Genomic DNA, 21,162 nt, shown 5'->3' with positions numbered 1-21,162 from the left:
ACTTCCACCTTTTTTCTTTTTGCTTATGTGGTGCTGAGGAATCGAACCCAGGGCCTCAGGCATGCAAGGCAAGCGCTCTACCACTGAGCCACCTTCCCAGTCCAATCTTGGATTTTTTTAACCTGCTTCTAGATGCAGAAAAATGATCTCTATATAGAGAGCTTTTCCATAGGAAGCCTTGCCATGCTTCCTACTACAGTGGTGTGTGTGTGTGTGTGTGTGCGCGCGCGCGTGTGCGCACACACGCTTGACTCTTGTCCATAGAGGCAGACAATGCAGAAGAAAGGTTACGCCTCCTATGGCTTCACAGTATAGGCAGACACTAGCAAAATCCTAAAACCTGTCATAAGGAAGATTCCATGGGAGAAGAAGGGAATCAATTTCTTGAATTGAGAGGAGCAAACGCCACTGGAGGGAAGATCAGTATGATTACCATGCTCACTACCTTCCTGTGGAGATCTTTAGAGCTTCAAGCCATCTTCAAACCTTCTTGTCTAGCAGCCTGTAAATTTGGCTGATCACATTCATATCTTTAAATAAATATCTTGAAACACACTCAAAAAAGAGGGGCATTTCAAGAGACTCCACGTGCATTAGGTGACATCGAAACTAGGTGGGTAATTATCAGGTTCATCTCATCCAATCTCTATGCCATATTCTATACAAATTGGCCTACTAGTCATACAAGCCATTTCCAGAATGACTTTTCACATAAACATTTCATTACTTCAAAAAGTTTAATAGTATTTCCTCTCTGATGGTAAATGTACTGCCAGTCTCACATTTGTTTTTTTGTTTTGTTTTGTTTTTTGTTTTTTGGGGGGGTCCGGTCGTGGGGCCTGAATTCTAGGCCTGGGCACTGTCCCTCAGCTCTTCAGCTCAAGGCTAGCGCTCTACCACTTGATTCACAGTGCTACTTCCAGCTTTTTCTTTTTGCTTATGTGGTGCTGAGGAATGGAACCCAGGGCCTCAGGCATACAAGGCAAGCGCTCTACCACTGAGCCACCTTCCCAGCCCCCAGTCTCACATTTGTAATCCTATATACTTAGAAGACTGAGATCTAAGGATTCTGATTCAAAGCCAGCCCAGGCAAGAGAGTTTGTAATACTTTTATTTCCAATTAACCAGCAAAAGTCAAAAATGGAGCTGTGGTTCAAGTGGTAGAACAAGAAAGAAAAAAATCTCAAGGACAAGCACCTAGGCCCTAAATTCAAGTTCCAGGACTGAATATATATATATATACACATACATATCTATATGTATGTGTGTATATATATATGTATGTATATATACATGCATATATACATATATATACATATACACATATATATGTATATACACATACATATATATACATATATACATATATATACTTGAATGATACCCACTGAAGTCAACTTACTTCAGCCCACAGATACCTCTCTAAAGAAATCCATAAATTCTTCACTTTCTTCCAAAATTAGAGAATTCATTTTATACAAACCCAAAGTACTAATGACATAAATGTTTCAAATCAAAAGTGCTAATTATATGTTACGATGATAAATAATTGATCTTTGTTTAACATCTGATTATACAATTGCTTATCTCTCTCTTTCACTAAATCATGAACTCCACCTGAACAATACCTGTGTGGCTTGATGCCATATTTTTATTCCCTGACAGACAAGAATCAATGAAAGGACTAGTAAAATAAGTAAGGGGTTTAAGACATATCATTTCTCTCTAAAGGAGATATAGATACAGATATAGGTATAGATATAATTTTGATGGTTGACCTGGGGCTTGAACTCAAGGTGCTAAATCTAGGGCGTGAGGGCTTGAACTCAGGGCCTACATACTATCCTGGAGCATTTTACTCAAAGCTAGTATTCAACCATTAGATCCACAGATCTACTTCCAGCTTTTTGGTGTCTAGTTGAAGATAAGAATCTAATAGACTTTTTGTCTAAGCTTCCAACTTTGATCCTCAAATCTTAGCTTCTTAAGTAGATAAGATTCCAGGATGAGCCACCAGTGCTTGGCTAAAAATTTTCTTTTTACCCTTCTTCTGAAAAACATATAAACATACATTCATGAATTGAACAAAGTAATGGGAAATTAGCAATATGGTGAACATTATAATTTATAACAGTAATTGAGAATAAGATATTAATGTAAATTCATCTCTGAGAACTTAGAACTGATTTAGATAAGATCATACAGATTATTGATGTTCATTTTCTAATTCTAGTGATAACTCAGAACCCATTTTACAGATGAAAGATTACTGTCTTATAACAAAGGCAAAAATAAAACTAATATCAAGTACTGAGGCTTTCTGTTTGTCAGCTCAGAGCGCCACTTACTGCTACTCATTTGCAAATTCACACCTGGTAGACTTGGAAACTAGAATTTAGAAGTATAATAGGCATTTACTTTCCTGTAGACAAACTTCTAGGAAACAGTCAATACATAATGAAGGAAACACAAATAATTATTTCCTATGATGACTATATATACATACTTCTTCAAAGTAAATTTCCATTGAAGACCAATGACACAGAATAAGTTGAGAATGGCTATTCAGGAATGACATGGTCTGGATATAATAATGAAGCCAAATGTACTTATAGAAATTTAAAAAGGAAGTACCTTCACAATAAAATGAAAAAGCAAAAGTTATCTCCAAGTACAAAAAGCAATGCCAATAGAGTAGATGTGCTGACAAGACATGAGTAATATTTTCCACATATAAGAAAAATCTTTCATCTCGGAGTACTTTTTTACAAAGCTATTTTTATACCTTAATTAAGATCTACAGAACTCAGTGGAATAGGTTTTTTCCTCCATTTATTTATATATTAACTAAGACACAGAAATGCTTGCCAGAAAACACATAAAGATGAGAAAAGTCAGTTGGACATCCGAAGACAGAAAAATTGTCTGACTTAAGTCTTTTAAACTTTGAAACCAGGGAGATAATTGTGCATTGTTTTCATTGTCTTTGAAACATCTCACTATGCCCTCTCTCCACATTCTGTCCTAATATATTACTGATGGGTGGGTATCTAAAATGGATACATGCCTCATCCAAGCTTATTAAGCTCATCAAATGTTTATGACATAAATGTTGAAGTAGACAGCCAATTGTTCACTTTCCTTGGGTTTCCAACTCAAGAAAGCACTCCAGAGAATCTTTTAGCATGAGATAATATGGATGATTATCATGTTTTCTTGCATAATATCCCTTTAATTTGTTTTCATGGTAAACAGAAAGAAGAAATTATGTAATGGCAATGTTCTAACAGTAGGAACACTGGCAGCCCAACCCCTGACCTCACCCTACCCATATCAACAGGCCTAGGAAGTGCAGAAAGTCTCTTGTAATTGAAAACTTTAAGGAAAAATGGGCATTGTTTGAATCAAAAAGAATTGTGCTTGAAAGAGTCATAAATAACATATGAAAACTATTTTACCCAATTACATCAGAAACAGTATATAAACTTGCTTGTTTCATATCTATAGAAAGAAGAACATTCTTATATTTAGCAAGAAAAATACCCTGTAATATTTGTTTGTCCATTTCCTTATCAGTTTGAAAACATAAAGATCATATACTCTCAGACATGACATAGGTAGAGAGGTGGAGGCAAAAAAATTAGAAAGTTTGAATTTTACTGTGACTATGCATTATTTTTGCTTTTTTTTTTCTAGTCCTGGGGCTTGAACTCTGGGCCTGGATGCTGTCATTGAGCCTTTTTATGCTTAAGGCTAGTGTTCTACCACTTGAATCACAATTCCTCTTCTGGCTTTATCTGAGTAGTTTATTGGAGATAAGAGTCTCATAGACTTTCCTGCTCAGGCTGGCTTTGAAGTGTGATTCTTTGATGTGTGATCCTCAGATCTCAACCTCCTGAGTAGCTAGGATTATAGCCATGAGCCACTGCTTTCCAGTGTTTGTATTTTTGAAAATGAGATAAAGTCATTCTGGTGTGGAATTAGAGATACTCTTTGTCAAATTCCTGAAAGGCAGAATCTAATTGTTCCCAAATACTTTAAAAAAAAATCCTAAATAATAATTCTCTAGATGACACAGAGAATAAACACTGCTGGAATGTTCTATGTATAAGACTAAAGATGTTCCTACAAATTCTGGAATTAAGGATGATTGAATGAGACCAATATACAAGAAAAATAAAATATAGAAAAAAATGATTTTCTTCTAAACTGGGTGAGTTACTGAGGACAGGAACTATATCATTTCCCTTTGTGGCTCTCTTATTCACCTTTGAGGTCCAGCACAGGATAGAATTAACCATAAATATTAGTGAAGCTGGGAGTCAGTGGCTCATGCATATAATCCTGACTAATCAGGAGACTGAGCTCTGAGGATCACATTTCTAAACCAGCCCAGGCAGGAAAGTCTGTAAGACACTTATCTCCAATTAACTACTCAAAAACTGGAAGTGAAGCTGTGGCTCAAGTGGTAGAGCACTAGCTTGAGCAAAAAGCTCCAGGGCCAGGCCTGGACCTGAGTCAAGCCCTAGGACCAGCAACAAGAATAAATAAAGTTGTGTATTACTAGAACATAAATCTAACAAAATGTATTTCAGTAAATTTAATCTATCATAAATATTGCAATGTTTATACTACCAACACAGGAGATTCAATTTGTACATATTTTTCAGAGAAAATAGTACATAAATAACAGAAATGGTTAACTTTTCAGACATCAAAAAGAGCTAAGGCTTATAAATGAATTTTTTTTTGGGTCCGGTTGTGGGGCCTGAACTCTAGGCCTGGGCGCTGTCCCTCAGCTCTTCAGCTCAAGGCTAGCGCTCTACCACTTGAGTCACAGCGCCACTTCCGGCTTTGTTCTTTTTGCTTATGTGGTGCTGAGGAATCGAACCCAGGGCCTCAGGCATGCAAGGCAAGTGCTTCACCACTGAGCCAACTTCCCAGCCATGAATGAATTTTTCTAATTTACCATCTCTAAATGTGTGTGTGTGTGTGTGTGTGTGTGTGTGTGTGTGATCAAGGCTAGTGCTCTGCCACTTGAGCCACTTTCTAGGTGGCTAATTGGAGATGGGAAGTCTCACTGACTTTCCAGCCCAGGATAAATTTGAACTGCAATTCTCACATCTCAGCTTCCTAAGTAGCCATCATTAGGCATGAGCCACTGGCACCTGGCTTCTAAATTTATATCCATAGCATCATTGCTTCTTTCCTGCCATTCAAGGGATACATGCTCCCACCACCACAACCATCTAGTGTAGTAATACCCTTATTTTCATCCCTTTCTGTCACAATAGGCCTTCCAGCTCAAGTACCTCATCTCAATGCTGTCTTTACTGTGATTCATCATCAGCCTGATTTTAACACTGCGGGTTATGTTATGGCTGAGGAGATCAGAATTTAAATCCTGGCTTAGTCAGAGCATTACCAGCTGTGTAAGTTTAGATGATTAAATGTTCATTGTTTTAGTTTCTTTATGTTCAACATGATATAATAGTGTTATCTATCTTAAGGAGTCACCGGGAGAAAAGAAAAAAAGAATTAATATATCTAAAGAATTAAAGATATTATTTTGCCTCATCAAATACCTCAATAAATGTTGGTAACAATTATTTCACTAAACTAATTGGCTGGGGAAAAGGGCATTGGAATAATGATAAAAATTGGAAGTGCTATTTTTTTGTGGTGCTGGCAAATGAACCCAGAGTTTCATGCATTCTAGGTAACTGCTCTACCACCAAGCTACATTTCTAGTCTTAAACATCCTTTACACAAAAAGGGAAAAGAAATTGACCAGACATAAAATAAAAAGTGAGAGTAATGAGCATACATTAGTAACTGTTAATCCAGCTATTTATCTGCTATATACATATCCAAGAATAATGGCAACATACCTCCATTCAAATTTTATTCTACATGTTTATAGAATCACTCTCCAAAAAACCCAGAGAGGGAACAGCCTAAATGTCCAACTGAGAGGAGCAGAATAAAATATAGAATAGCCATACAATGGAAAGCTCATAAGATCAAGGAATGACATGCTAATACATGCCACAGCATGAATGAACATTGAAACCATTACACTGAGTAAAAGAAACCAATCACAAAAGTTCCTATAGAATAAGATTAGATTAGATAGATAGATAGATAGATAGATAGATAGATAGATAGATAGATAGATAGATAGATATACTTAATGTCTAGAATAGTCAAACCTACCCAAAAGAAAGAAATTAGAAGTAACTTAGGGCTATGAATGGAAGAGAGGGAGATATTTGTGGATGGATAAAATGCTACAAACTTTCCTCTATGATAATGAAAAGATTCCAAATGCATTATGATGATGGTTGCATCATTCTGTGAATATTCTAAATGCTTCTAAACGGGAACTGCATGATATACAAATTGTATCTCAATCAAGTTGTCTCAAATAAAAAGAATTTAAAAAAAACATAAAGCAGATGGCAAAGTTCAACAGTAACTGATGTGTCAATATGGCAGGGTTTGTAGCACACGGCTTCTTTTTCTTCATTTTCCATTTTAGAACTGCTCTCATTGAATTTTTACTCACCTTTCCCTAAATAATTGCATGTTTAAACATTGAGATGGCTGTCTTAGTTAATCATTTTCTTACTCTGGTCAATTTAAGGAGGTATTTGTTCAAACTCCCCAATTCCCTGAATTTCGAGTATACCTCTGAGCCTGAGTATTTAATGGTATCTGTTGTGAATTAAAGACCAAATAGGAAAATAGAATAATACAGAGGGAAGACATTAACTTAAGAAAATCTTTCTTTAAAAGATGCTTCTTCAGAGCCAGGTGCCTGTGGCACCTAATCCTAGCTACCCAGGAGGCTGAGATTTGAGGATCACATTCAAAGCCAGCCAAAGCAGAAAAGTCCATGAGACTCTCCAATTAACCACCAGAACACTGGAAATGGTACTGTGGCTCAAGTGGTAGAGTGTTAGCTAGCCTTGAGCTCAAAAGTTCAGGGACAGTGCCCAGGCTGTGAGTTCAAATCCCAGGATCAGCACATACGCACACACACACACACACATACACACACACACACACACACACACACAGTGCTTTTTAAGAGACAGAGGGAAAGCTTTTGCAAAGAGGAGGCAATTCCAAAGTTGGATTCAGGATCTGCCTGTATTGGAGCAAAAAGGTTTAATGTGCTTCTACAATTAGTGGGGCTACTTTTTGGAGAACTTATCACTTTCAACAAATCCTATCTGTTCACTGAACCTTTGATTAGTCATGTGTACAAACAGAACTGATTTCAGTGCTTGTTGACAAGGCTTGTACAACATCATCAAAGGTTTTATCTCTAGGGATTGAGAACACTTAGAATGCACAGGAAGAAATTTCTGCAATCTATGTTAAAACAAAACAAAGAGCATTAATGATTAACTTGTGATCTTCATCCATGTTTAATACAGTTTCATATATTGAATTCTTTCCCTTTCCAACTCATTTATCTCTCTTGCTCTTTCTAACACACCACACACACACACACACACACACACACACACACACACACACACACACACACACGTTCCAAGGTTTGAGCAACATAAGTAGAAGTAGTTCTCACTGGCACCTACAGAAAATATCACTGAGGTTCTGCCATGTGCCATTCAAATCACTTAACACATGATTTTCTCAATGCAGTCATAATTTTCTTCCTCACTGAAAAAAAGCAATCACTCATTTGGGGACCACATATGTTTATATGTGTATGGGATTTAAGTGGGCTTTTCTGTATGATTTGTCAATACATTATTAAGCTGCTGGAGTTAAATCATTAGCCATATTTTCACAAGAATGAATAAAATGACCAATAGGTAAGTATCATACCTGACAGTCTATTTTTCAATATCAATCTAAATAAATATTGACATAACTAAGAAGTTAGATAATATTGAAGGCAGTTTCTTCAGCTGTATATTTAGAAAGAATGTTCTAAAACTGCATAGCTCTTTATAAAGTCTATCTTGGTGTTTCTAACACAGAATCAGGAAATCTATAGATTACATAGATTACAAAAAGCTATTTAGTCAGGTGCCAGTGGTTTACACCTGTGATCCTAACTACTTAGGAGGTTGAGATCTGAGGATCCCAGTTCAAAGCTAGTCTGAGCAGGAAAGTCCATGAGACTTATCCCAAATTAACCACCAAAAACCCCTAAGTATGGAGTTGTAGCTCAAGTGGTAGAGTGCCAGTCTTGAGCAAAAAGTTAAGGGACAGCCTGTAGGACATGAATTCAAGCCCTATTACAGACATAATTTTAAAAAAGAAAGAAAAAGGTTATTCCTATCTGTGCCAAGTGATAAATAATTGGATGAATAGAGGAAAGTTGTGAGAGACAGAGAGAGAGAGAGAGAGAGAGAGAGAGAGAGAGAGGGAGAGACCCCCTTAGGGCCTTGTGCTTGCCCAGGATTCTTGGCTGGCATCCTATCTACCACATGAACTACACCAGTCTGGCTTTTTGCTGATTGGTTTTGACAATGGAGTCTGGCAGACATCCCTGACCAAATTGGCCTTGAACTCTAATCCTCTAGATCGCAGCCTGCTGAATAACTAGAATTATAGGTAGGACCTACCAACACCCAGGTATTGTGTCTTTTAAAGTTTTGCTAAGAGACAGAGGAGCAGGTTTTTAAGAAATACTCATCCTGGAAAAACTTGGTACTGATAAACCATCTTTTCTTTTTCAGTTTCTTAGTTTTCCATGAAAAGTTTTAAATAAATAAAACATAGTAAGCTACAACATACTTTTAGCTAGTTACTTCTCAAAAGGTATTAAAGGACTTTTTTTTTACAACAGAATGATATTTAGCATCATACTGTACATAGAAATGTTTTCTGCCTTTATAATATTGTGTGATATAAACTCACCAAACAAAGTAAATTCTGAATGTCAAGTTCTGGTAGGCATGTAATTCTAATTTCAACAAAAAAAAAAATCCAAACCCTTCCTCTGAACATACCACTTTTTATTCAGAGTAAAGGGTGACAATGATTGCCTTCCGCCATCATGGATGTCACTCACCTACTCTGTTACTCAATTGTAAGTGCTGCAGGTATGCTGACTTCAACCAAGACACTTGGCAAACCGACTCTCTATCAGAAGTGATGGCAATTAGGCTTGCTACCTGATTTCCCCCAATTGAACAGTGAATAATTCTAAGCCCTAAGGACATTCAGGCCTGCTGAATGGAAAGTTAAAAGAAAAATTTTTAGTCTTTGAAAGGTACTGCCCACTACAGTTATCCAAATGTCTTCACATGCCTCACACCTACCAGTTGCAGTGAGCAGAAGCTTTTGTGCTGTTAATAATTCTGGCTTCTCAACATTAGGACTATTCTGAGTTACCAGTAAAAGCCCATTTCACTAATAAATGGGATCAACTGCATCACAACTACATTAATGTCAAAGACCAGCAGGTTTTGTGTTGTGTTTGTGTGTGTGTGTGTGTGTGTGTGTGTGTTTAGCTGCTGTTGCCATTGTTGTTGTAGGTTTGTTTTCCAGCATCAAGTAACTAGAGTTAGGGAGGTATGAATCCCTCTAATGTCTCTAATTCCAGCCAGTGTAAATAGTTCTAAGAAGACTTTGAGCTTTACATTAAAAATAATTAGCAAAACTCTGGGGAGAGAGAAGAAGGGAGTTCACAGGGAGGAAAATTCCCTGAATGAAACGTGTAATAAATGGATCATTAGGAACAAGGGAAACACAAGAGCAAAAAATAATCATTCAAAACAAGACCATCTTTAAAAATTATAATAGATAATATTCTTTTTATAATAATTATTCTTCACTATATTATATATATATGTTATATATATACTATATACACTATATAATTATTATTCATTAATAAACAGGAAACCCTTCAGAAGTCAAAGGGATACATGACAGAGAAAGAAAGAGAGCGACACACATATACACATACTCGGGCTCTCAGTGCAGTACACTGCTGTAACTGTTCCTGTGTAATAAGGTGGGTGTCAGGATATCACATCCCCTCTTTCAGGTAAGTGGAGTACCACTTAGTTCATTACTGCTGATATATCCTGGACCTAAATGAATGAACACAGTTTCCACAGGAATTTACCTTGCAAACAATGAGAACCCAGCCTCTAGAAGCAGTACATAGCCTATTAACCCTTTCTACATAATATACCAAACACCCAAAACATGCCAGTAAAAGGAAGCAGCTGCAAGTGAAAATTCTGTTGTTACAGGAACTATTTGGGCAATCATTTTAACTAGTAGTTTCTCTTCTCAGATGAGATGAACAATGGTTGTACGTTTATCATTACAGTAGAATGCATTGACATGTGCAAACCTATTGCTAGGTTCAGTTCCTAATACATTTGAAAAGTCTTTACAGAATTCTGCTAGCTTAGAGTTATGAAAGTGGAATGTTAAATGATAAAATCTATGCATGTAGTACCTAGCTTTCTCTTCCTTTCCCACAGCCTGCTCTTCCTTATCCTTAAACAGAAAAGTGTTCTTTTTTTCTTTTTCTTTTAAGTTTTTTATTGTGAAAATACTGTACAAGGGGGTTACAGTTATATGAGCAAGGTAATGAATACATTTCTTTATTTCTTTTTTTTTGGGGGGGGTCCGGTCATGGGGCCTGAACTCTGGGCCTGGGCACTGTCCCTCAGCTCTTCAGCTCAAGGCTACCACTCTACCACTTGAGCCACAGCGCCACTTCCACCTTTTTTTTTTTTTGCTTATGTGGTGCTAAGGAATCGAACCCAGGGCCTCATGCATGCAAGGCAAGCGCTCTACCACTGAGCCACCTTCCCAGCCCCTTAATACATTTCTTATCTAGCATTACCAATCCTGGGGCTTGAACTCAGGGCCTAGGTATTATCCCTGAACATTTTGCTCAAGGTGAGTGCTCTATCACTAGAGCCATAGCTCTATTTCTGGATTTTTTTGATAGTTTATTGCAGATTAGAGTCTCACAGACTTTTCTGTCTTAGCTGGCTTTGAACCATGAGGCTCAGATCTCAGCTTTCTTTAGTTAGCAGGAAAGTTTTCTTATCACCAATGCCTTACCAATAGACCGGGTCATGAGCATGGAAGTAGCCAGGCAATGACAGTGTAGGCTCTAATTGACTAGGAGGACTTGAGCAAGGGGCTTTGCACTGCATTTCAGTACCCTCCTGTCCTTTATTTAAATAATCACAGAACACTTAGGAAGAGTAAAGGAGAGATCAAGGCACACAAAGTTATTAACTGATGTTTACTGACAGTAAATGTTCTCTCCTCAGAAAGCAATGTCCTTGGAAAGGGCAATAATTGATAAGTCGGTTATCAATATGATTTCATTGTTGATGAACTATCTGGATGAGAAAACAGGTTGGTTTTGATAATAGACTTTGCAATATGTCATGGCTCCTATAGAGTCAATTGCCTAATCTCTCAATGGCCACTCTATTATAAAACATTTTTTTTTTTTTTTGCTAGTCGTGTTACCTGAACTCTGGGCCTGGGCACTGTCCCTCAGCTCTTCAGCTCAAGGCTAGCGCTCTACCACTTGAGCCACAGCACCACTTCCAGCTTTTTATGATTATGTGGTGCTGAGGAATCGAACCCAGGGCCTCGAGCATGCAAGGCAAGCACTCTACCACTGAGCTACCTTCCCAGCCACTCTATTATAAAACTTTTAAAACTTCTTTTTTCCCCAAGCTATAGTGAACCAGTGCAGTTGAATCTTGGAATAGCTTAATTTTTTTCCACCCTTAGCCTTGCATTCCACTTTTATCAGCAGATATCAGCAGGCACATAATTCTTTAGCTCTAACCTTTTTTTATACTACTTCTTCTAAACTGTTTGATGGGACTGAACTCAATAGGCTAGGAGTGGCGGGGGGGGGGGCGGTGGAGATCAGGGAGATTGTGGTCCTAGGCCATCCCTGGGTAAAAAAAAATTTTTTAAAGACCTTACCAGATAAATATCTTTTAAGAAACAGGGCAAAAAGTACAGGACTAAGGACATGACCCAAGTGGTAGAGTACCATCAGCCTAGCAAGCACAAAGACATAATTTCAAACTCCAGCAACAGACATACACACACACACACACACACACACACACACACACTACTTGATGGTAGTATTTTCCTAATACCATTTTAGTAATAGGAAAGGGAAATGTTTATGCTATGATATTTAATGCTTCCATTGAAAGAAGGATTTTATGTCTCCATATGCTTTTATATTTATATATGTACATTTAACATGAATTATATTCAAACTTACAAAAGTTCTTAAAGTTATGAAAAACCAGAATCAGAACAAAAGATCATTAAATAAAATGCTGTGATGCATAACTGCTCTTATCTGTAATCTGAGCAGTATAACTGGTGGTTACAGTACTGTCTTGAGGCAGAACTCTGAGTGTATCGTAAACTGAATTTACAGAGACTCTCCAAGATCATCCTGGCAGCCAGGTTATACTAGAGGGCTGAATGCAGTTATAATCTGACACGTTTTACATTCTTTTTTTTTTACATTCTTTATTATGTGATTTTATCCTCTACTTTCTAATACTGCAATAGCAGCATTATCCTCCTGTTTGAGAAAAGCTGCATTAAACTTCCCAACCAAGGATCACTATTCAAAAGGACTTAAAATAATAAGCCAAGGCAAATAAGTGACATTGTACTATATATAATTATTGACCAAGAGACCAGCCTCACTCAGCCTTTTGATGAAGTATTGTTGAAAAACAACATGGAAACTTTTGATGATCAAATACATAGTTTTATCATTTTATGAATAAACTTGATATCTAATTGCCAAGCTAAATCTGTATTTTTGGAGTCAAATTAGAAAGCTGCATCTGAGAAAGTCCTCTGCCTGCATAGGGTGTAGGAAGATAGCTTATAGCCTACCACATTGGAGGAAGATACATACCAGTTACATTTTAAAAGCAGACACATAGTAAGTGCTCAGTAAATGATTCTGAATCTCATTAGAGGGGGGAAAGTGGGGTACAGTGAGGTGCAAGCAGAATTCAAGTCCTTGCACCTGTACCAGTTACCTAGTCTTAGCTCTGTAATCTGTGAAGCTATCTCCTAATGATTAACTGGGGCTATGGCCCTGTTGTCACTCTTCACATTTTGAATAAATCACATCTTCCTTTGTGCTTCTGACAGACACTGACAATGTAAGGGAAAATTACCTTTAAGGCTTGAATTACCTAAATAATGAACAAATCTCCACGTCTAATTGAACTCAGCCTGAGCCTAGGCTCTCAGACTCAAAGCAAACTCGGTAATGCACTTCCAGTAGAACTCAGGAAGGCCAGATGTTCTGGAAGCAGAACTGTGGTCATTATGCACATGCCAGCTCCTCCTCACTCCACCCTGGGCCAAGACCCTTTCAGCAGAAGGAGGCCTGTCTAACATATGACTCTGGCTCAGTGCTGCATGCCAGCCCCGCGCCCATGTGAACATTTCAGCAACTTTATACAAGCTCCACTGATAGGAATGACTATTGCATTTAAGCTCAGGAAACACACAAAGACAGGACTAAAGTTAAGATAATGCTGTTCATATTCTGCTTTACCTATGTGACCTTCGAATGAACAGCAAATGATACATTTGCTGCTTTTGGTTTAATGGTACCTATACCCACATGATCATATGAGCACAAGGTACTGACACAAAACTGTGCACAAATCATATAGTAACAGGTGCCATGTTCTTGAGGTAAATGGTAGTGCCAAATTATTGGCCATTTGTCTGAGGTATGGTTGTGTTGTGGTGATGGTGGTGATGTATATATGCGTGTGCATGCAATGATATGTGCATTCAGAGGTGGCAAGTAAAGGAAGCTCTTAAGGAAAGGCACTGCCCTACCTAGTCCTGATTCTTGATATAATTCCTCTGTTCCTCCAAATTAAAAATGCATCCAGATTTAACAGTATTTTATGCAAATACACAATGAAACAGACTTAAAAGCCATTTATATTTTTATAGCTTCTGCTTTTATCAATACTTATTTCCCTTTAATTAAAGTAATGCTCTTTTTTTGAGGAATTAAATAGGTAATCTGGCCAAATGAAGTATTTCTATGAGAAGATGATCTAGAGAGGATAAAATAGCAAGGATATGAGGAACATAGACAGCAGTACAATAGTATGTGCTTGATGCCTGGTTAAGAATAAATGTCAAAAGTAAGATATGATAGTCCCAATATCATACTTAGCTTTAAAAAGAAAAAAAAAACTTTTGCCTCAAAGTTTAACAAAATGACTATCGGGAAGCTGAAATATGTCCTAATAGGAGGAGAGACTAAACATAAGGGGAAAAACAAACAGAAAGTGGAAAGGTGTGTGTGTGTGTGTGTGTGTGTGTGTGTGTGTGTGTGAATACAGTGATAATACTCTATATACATACATGAAAATGGAACTAGAAAACTTGATGGAGCAGATAGGGATAAGATGGAAGGGAGAATGATTAAAGGGGTGACTGATCAAGATGCATTGTACACAAAGATGGACATATTAAATTGAAACCCCATTACAAAACTATCTGAAGAATTTTATCTGTTTGATAACAATTTCACACAGTAATAATTGTATCTGTCAACATTGATATAATAAAAATCATCTAATCCCTCTTTAAGAATCTATATATATGTCTATCTATCCATATTTCAATAGTTCTTTTTATCCTTTTTTTTTTTTTGGAGTATACACAAGGCTTTTCAGCTCCTTGAGTAACATTTTACTTGCCATGTGACTGTGGTGAAAAGCCCATGTTTGTGCTGAAGTAGCCCAGTTATAACACAGGGCTGTGCTTCAGCAAATGTCAAGCTTAAAAACAGAAGGAGACGTCGTCAGTAGGGCTGGCCAATTACATTGTGATCTGAAAACACCAGTGATTTATTAGTTGCTATTAGCTAACCAACTCCTCTTCATTTGATCAGTGTATTTATTAGTTATAAGCATTTCACAATCATGTAATGTTTCACTACAGAAATTGTTTTCTTAATCCCTGCTTGTCTTTTTATACAGAATATAATGAAATAATTTGAATTGTGATTACTTTAAAAACAAATACTGCAACTGGAATTAAATTTCACATGCTTTTCAACCTTGAAATGAACATAAATCTGAAACCAATACAAAAAAAAGTGCAAAAAAATTTCCACATTCAGCTTAACGTTTAGCAACAGAAAAGAGTAACTTTTGTTTATCACAGAAAACAGCTTTCTTCATTTAAACAAATGACTAGAATAAGATTAAGGAAAACCTGTGTAGGTTTTTTTTTTTTTAGATACACACATATATTCCAATTTCCTTCTGCACAATGACTTTTATGCAAATATGTCCCACACAATCTTCTGACCTCTTCCACCATCGCAGGGGGACAATGACAGTTCAGTAATTGAAATGGTACCTATCGGGTATATTTGATTTTAAATTGCAAAGCTGAACTCAAACCTATTGGAATGAAAAAGCCTGGGACTCGTTTCTACCTTGAAGCTGATTGGGTTGTTATTTCTTACTGGTAACAAAAACAACAACAAAAAAAGCTGAGTGAAGCCAATTATTCCCTTTCTTTTTTGTTTTCTTTTTACACTCATCTCCCAGTGTACCTACTTGTGTTCTTCTCTGCAACCTTTTCTCATGCCTCGATTTTATTTCTTGTATTCTTTCATCTATAACATGGATAATGAGAAAAACCCAAAAATGTTCCTCGGGGGAATGGTACGCTTTAAGTTACCTAGGACTAAATCCCTTGTGCTGTCCTTTGCTTACCATGGAGACAAGAGATTTGCTCACTGCTCTCAGCCAATTTGAAATCCAGATATGAAACAGCATTATGGAATTCACTTAGGCATCTCTGCCTTACTACTAGCAGATGCAGGAAGGAAACAAAATGCTCCTATAAATTAAGCTTTTAACTCTGAAAGAGCAGAGTTGTGAACACCTCACTTAAAAACACACAGACTGGTAGGAGAGCTGCCAAAATACAGGTAAAGCTAAAGCATGAATATATTTTGGGCAGTGTAGTGCTTAGCTCAGTTAGCTGGCCAGAAAAGTTACAGCCAGGCTAAGCTAAGGATAAACTCAAGTGTAAATCTGAAATATGGGTAAAGTCTTATTTGTTCTTCTTCAGTTTGAATGTGGAATGCTAAGTGGTTTTGTATCTTGCCACAGGAATCTTTAGAAAAGTTCAGGATTGTTTAAGAAATCCAAATTCCAACACATTTCTTTTTTGTTGTTTTAGAATAGAGATCGGAAGTGAAGAGCTTCTTTAACAACCACTCTAGTTTATTCATTGGTCTGTTACTCATTTCACAAACTTCTATTAGAGACCATATATGCAGATATTAGTTGACTAAAATTGTCCAAGAATGCAAAAGCATGAGATTAGAAGGATATGATCAAGTGTAATGTCATCTTAAAAGCATTTTTCATATTTAAATATATGTTTATATGGAGATATGAATATATATAGATATTTACTTTGTAGGACCAATTTCTATATGCATGCATACCCATTGTTTTTTAACTTTGATTTAAATATACATTCATAGGTTCAAAGTAAAGGTTAAGGAAATCTGAAATTTCCTTTTTTTTCCTTTCATTTTCCGTAACAATTTTGCTTCATCATTAATATGTCTGAGGGAAAATCAAAATGCAATAATCTCGAGAACTGTAGAGAATTTCGCTTGAAGAAATGACTAAGATTTCTTAGTAATAAAAAAAAGTTTCTTCTTTAAAAAAAATCTTAGGAAAATAACAGTACCCCCAAAAATGAATACAGCTTTGTTTGTTTTTGCAGCCATCGTTAGCAATAGACATAAAGGTATTCTTTTTTTTTTTTTTTGAGTCCATATGGAAAGATCATCAACACATTCTGCCTCTGGGTTCTTTGCCAAAATACCATAACCCACAAGCCATCTACCTTAAACATAAAAGGAAAGGTGTTGTTCTGGTCAAATAAAGAAATAATTTTTACTAGCATACGTCTAATGTTAAAGCTGCCTAAATCCTGCCAAATACATTAAAACAACATCTGTAAAACAGATTTTCATTAAATTGATCATTTTAAAGTTAAGCAGCTAGGCAGATGATGCTTTTAAGCTAACCCTTAACCTTTAACTTTTAACCTCTTTAAAATAGAATAAAGGCATACACTTTCAAGTAACACAGCTTCACTTTGACAGTTCGAGGGACAAAATGGTTTATTCAAATCGAAATGACACATCATCACACTTAGAGTGTTCTGAATCAATGTGTTGTCAATAATGAGGAAAGCTGTTTTCTCACAGCTCTGTATTTGTCTTATAACTGCCACTTGTCACTTTCCTTTAATGTCTAAATAACTCATGCTGCAAAATAATGTAAATTAAACTCTTAATGAAAATATTTTTGTATAGGAGATTGTTGTGTAGTCATTAACTCTGAAACTACTTTAAGTCTAATTTCAATATTTTAGCTGTATGATAAACCATGATTTTTTTTTCCAGGCTCAGTCCAATTTGTTAGATTCCCATTTAAAAGCAATTAATGTTACTTATGAACGGATTTTATTGTGCCGACATAAGCCGACCAAGCTTGCTAATATCCTCATTACAGAGCTGGAAATCCTCTATGTCTGACTATACACTTTCTGAAGTCAGTTTGGAAATGGTATGTTCAACATATTGCTCCCCAGGAGTTGTTTTTTTTTTTCCTACAAGTTATTACTAGAATAAAGTCCTTCTTGAAGGACAATGCAAAACAATACATTTGGGTTGCCTGATGCCAGGTTTCAGTTGCTCAGATATTTCTCTTTGACCTTTTAATTCAAGGAAAGTTCAGTCAAGTAACTTTCTGTTTGTGGGCTGACCATATTTAAGCACTATCTAACTAAAGATATTTGAATATTTAAAAGATAAGTAACTATAAAAGTATATTTTATATGATTTATAAAATCTTTAAGGCAAAGGCATGTCTTTTTGATTTTCTATTTAGCTTCAAAGCCTCATTTATAATGAAGCTTTTGTCTCAAGTGATTATTCTAGACTCAGAGACAATGTCTCAGTTTTCCTGCAAAGGAACTTCAAGAGTCACTCTGGCACCTTGCAAATCTCCCTGCAGAAAAGTGAAGTGGCCAATCCACACTTACAGAAAGAATCAGTAAACTTTACACACACACATACACACACACACACACACATCACCACCACCACCACCACCACTATGTAGATACCCCTACATACATTTAAAAAATTATCAGCCAAATTGATTAAATACCTGTCCCTAAGAAAATAAAATATAACCCTCTTTCTTTCTCTATGTTTTTACATGAGAGTGATAAAACGAAAAATTTGTACATTTATATCTTCTATTCTTTAGCATGTTAAATTGTTAAAGGTGCTGTATGAATATAAACACAGTTCACAAATATTCTATAGGGCTCCCAAGGTCTAAATCTATTATTTATACAAACTTAATGATTTTCTTTCCTCTTAGGAATTCTAAAACTTTTACTAGGTTAAATATCCACAGAAAATAGTAGACAATTAAAAGAGCTGTCTGCCAAATCTATGAATTATAATTAATTCTTTTCATTTTCAATGCTTAAAACCATTTCATCTGACATTAGGATCTGTGCCCCACAAACTGTAACACAACTCTAAGACTTTGATTATTGATCCACAAAGTGCCAATGTCACAGACAATGTAACAAATTCTTTAGGTTCTTATTCATAGTATATCCACCTTGAATTTGAACTTCAAGAAAAAAAACCAAACATATAGCAATAGAACAGCCCAAATAAATAATTGCTACACCTAATCCAGATAACCACATCTACTCTTTCTCTTGCTTATTCATGATTCCAAATAGGATTTTAAAAACTAGATATGATATTGTTGTTTCACTCTACAATAGGTACCACTGATTTCTAGTGTAAATCAATAGATAACACTTGCAAAATGGATTTTGTAATCATATTTAGGACTTGTTACATGACTAAAGATTCACATTATTTTCTGAATTCCTTTAGGCCAGAAAGAATTTTTAATAGGTAAGTTATTCCTGAATGTGTTATATTTATATGAACCAAGACAATAATCAGTAATTAGAGTTTTGAAAACACCCAGACATGTTGGCCAATCATCATTTCTAATTATTCATTACATCATCATAGCTTTCCCAGGAAACATAAAATTTCCTTTGCCATTTTATGAATTTTATATATATATATACAAAACACCCTTTAAGGAAAAAAAGCCATTAGTAGTTACAAATCAACAGACTTTGCTTTTGAAGAATTTCATCTGATGCTAAGAGAGAGTGTTTACTCAATTTTAGTGAGATTGCATGCACACACAAAGAAAACATCATGTTTAGATCATTCTTATTTGTCTCCAAACAAGTGACGCATTCACAAGAGAGGACACCATTTGTGTCCTCTGCTCCTTGCAACCAATCACATTTAGCTAAGAGCAATGCCATGTGTTGCTTTTTGTTTTTAAAACAATAAATAAGTAAAAAGGATTTTAAGGTATTATTTGATTTATGACAATGACCAGAAAAGTTTTTCCATTCATTGCCATGAAACAATCAATGCCACTGAGACAGGTAGAAGTGGAACATGTAATACATATTTTAAATAACCTCTCCATTGTCCTATATTTCAATGTACTTCTCAGAATGTTAATCAACAACTGTGAATCTGTCTTGCTATTCTCTGACTCTCTCTCTCTCTTTCAGTCTCTCTCTTTCCCTCTCTTTCTTCCTCTGACACTCTCCCTATCCATCTTTTACCTTACACATTTGTGCTCCAAGCTCTGAAACAGTTAATTTCCTTGTCTATTTTGTGCCAACCGAAATGGATGTTGCTGCTTACCTTGTAGAGCTTCAGGGCCGCCTCGTGCCTGTGATTGGTAGTATGCAAGCGTAATTTATCCACACTGTTGGTATAGTAGTCACAGGCGTTACATTTTAGGTGAACAGGGTTGCCAATGGCAATGCACTTCAACCTCCACTCATTGCTTTTGCCCCCTTCTTTAATGTGGGCCACCAGTTGATATTTCTGCATATGTTTATCAGTCTTGCAGTGGAGCTGGAAGTTGGCTTTGAGCTGAGTGTTGTAGTTACAGAGCTTGCACTGGTAGATATCTCCAATTACAGCCCTCCATTCCTCTTCAGGGAGAGAGCGCTCACTGCTCACATGCACACTTAGGGCCTCCAGGCTGTCAGAGGTGAATTTGTTGCAAACAGCACACTGGAATAGCTTCAGCGCTGGGTCACTGATATAAGGTGACAGCTCTCCTGCAGTAAGGAGGGACAGGTCATCACCCATTAGCTGACCACTGGCAAGCCGGATTTCAGGCGGCAGCTCATTATTTACTACAGGAAAAAAAAATTAAAAGGAAAAATAGAGACTAGAAAACACAGCACACAAAAAGGAATCTGTAAAATAAAGTCTTGACAAGGAATGTGCTTTCTCTAGAGCTTAAACTATAAAAGGCTGTAACAGGATTGAATCAGGATCAATTACAATCATCCCTTTCAACTTCTAAATTCCCTCATCAGATAGCTTTAATTACTCCTACTGGGCATGATGTCATTCTGAAATTTGTATTTTCCAGGACAAGAAAGTTGATCGATACCATAACAAAACAGTCACGTGTTTGCAATTTAAGACCCTAGATAAACTTCCATAAATACTAATTGTTGATTTCCCAATTTGGCTTAAAGCTTAATGAGATTTGGCTAATACTTTATTCGCTCCTGTAATCTACAAGCAAATACCTGGGATAAGGTAAACGGTCTTATTGTTAGTTTAAATTATCTTCCATTATGACTATTTCAAAAATTGTTCAAAATATTTAATTCAAATGACGGTAGCTCCTTTTCCTCTCATGCTACATGTTTTAGGGAATAGTCACCCAAGTTGAAACTACAAACCTTGTTAATTATGGCTAATGATAGCAAGCAATTAATGCAAATTAGCATTTGTTAATCAACCTCCTAAAGGAAGACAGTTTGCTAACTGTCTCACAGGCTGCCATTGATTTCTTAACTCTATCCTCTCTGAAGTCAATTTAGCTTCGAAGCAGTAGCCAGAGAAAACATTTTTGCAGGGGCAACTTAAGAAAGTCCTTTCTAGTAAACTGTCCCCAA

General features: G+C 36.4%; 1 protein-coding gene across 1 annotated transcript in view; it reads right to left on the bottom strand.

Annotated features, from left to right (window-relative positions):
* The window catches only part of Zfhx4 (zinc finger homeobox 4), a 191,281-nt gene that overhangs the window by 144,462 nt on the left and 25,657 nt on the right, over positions 1 to 21,162 (bottom strand). The window contains exon 3 of the mRNA XM_013028432.1: positions 19,883 to 20,385. Within this exon, the coding sequence (XP_012883886.1) occupies positions 19,883 to 20,385 (503 nt within the window). The remainder of the gene's footprint in view (positions 1 to 19,882; positions 20,386 to 21,162) is intronic.

Source organism: Dipodomys ordii, unplaced genomic scaffold (genome assembly GCF_000151885.1).
Source record: "Dipodomys ordii isolate 6190 unplaced genomic scaffold, Dord_2.0 Scaffold109, whole genome shotgun sequence".
NCBI classification, from domain to species: domain Eukaryota; kingdom Metazoa; phylum Chordata; class Mammalia; order Rodentia; family Heteromyidae; genus Dipodomys; species Dipodomys ordii.
Note: the sequence above shows the minus strand (reverse complement) of the source record. Positions and strands in the feature narration are given on the sequence as shown.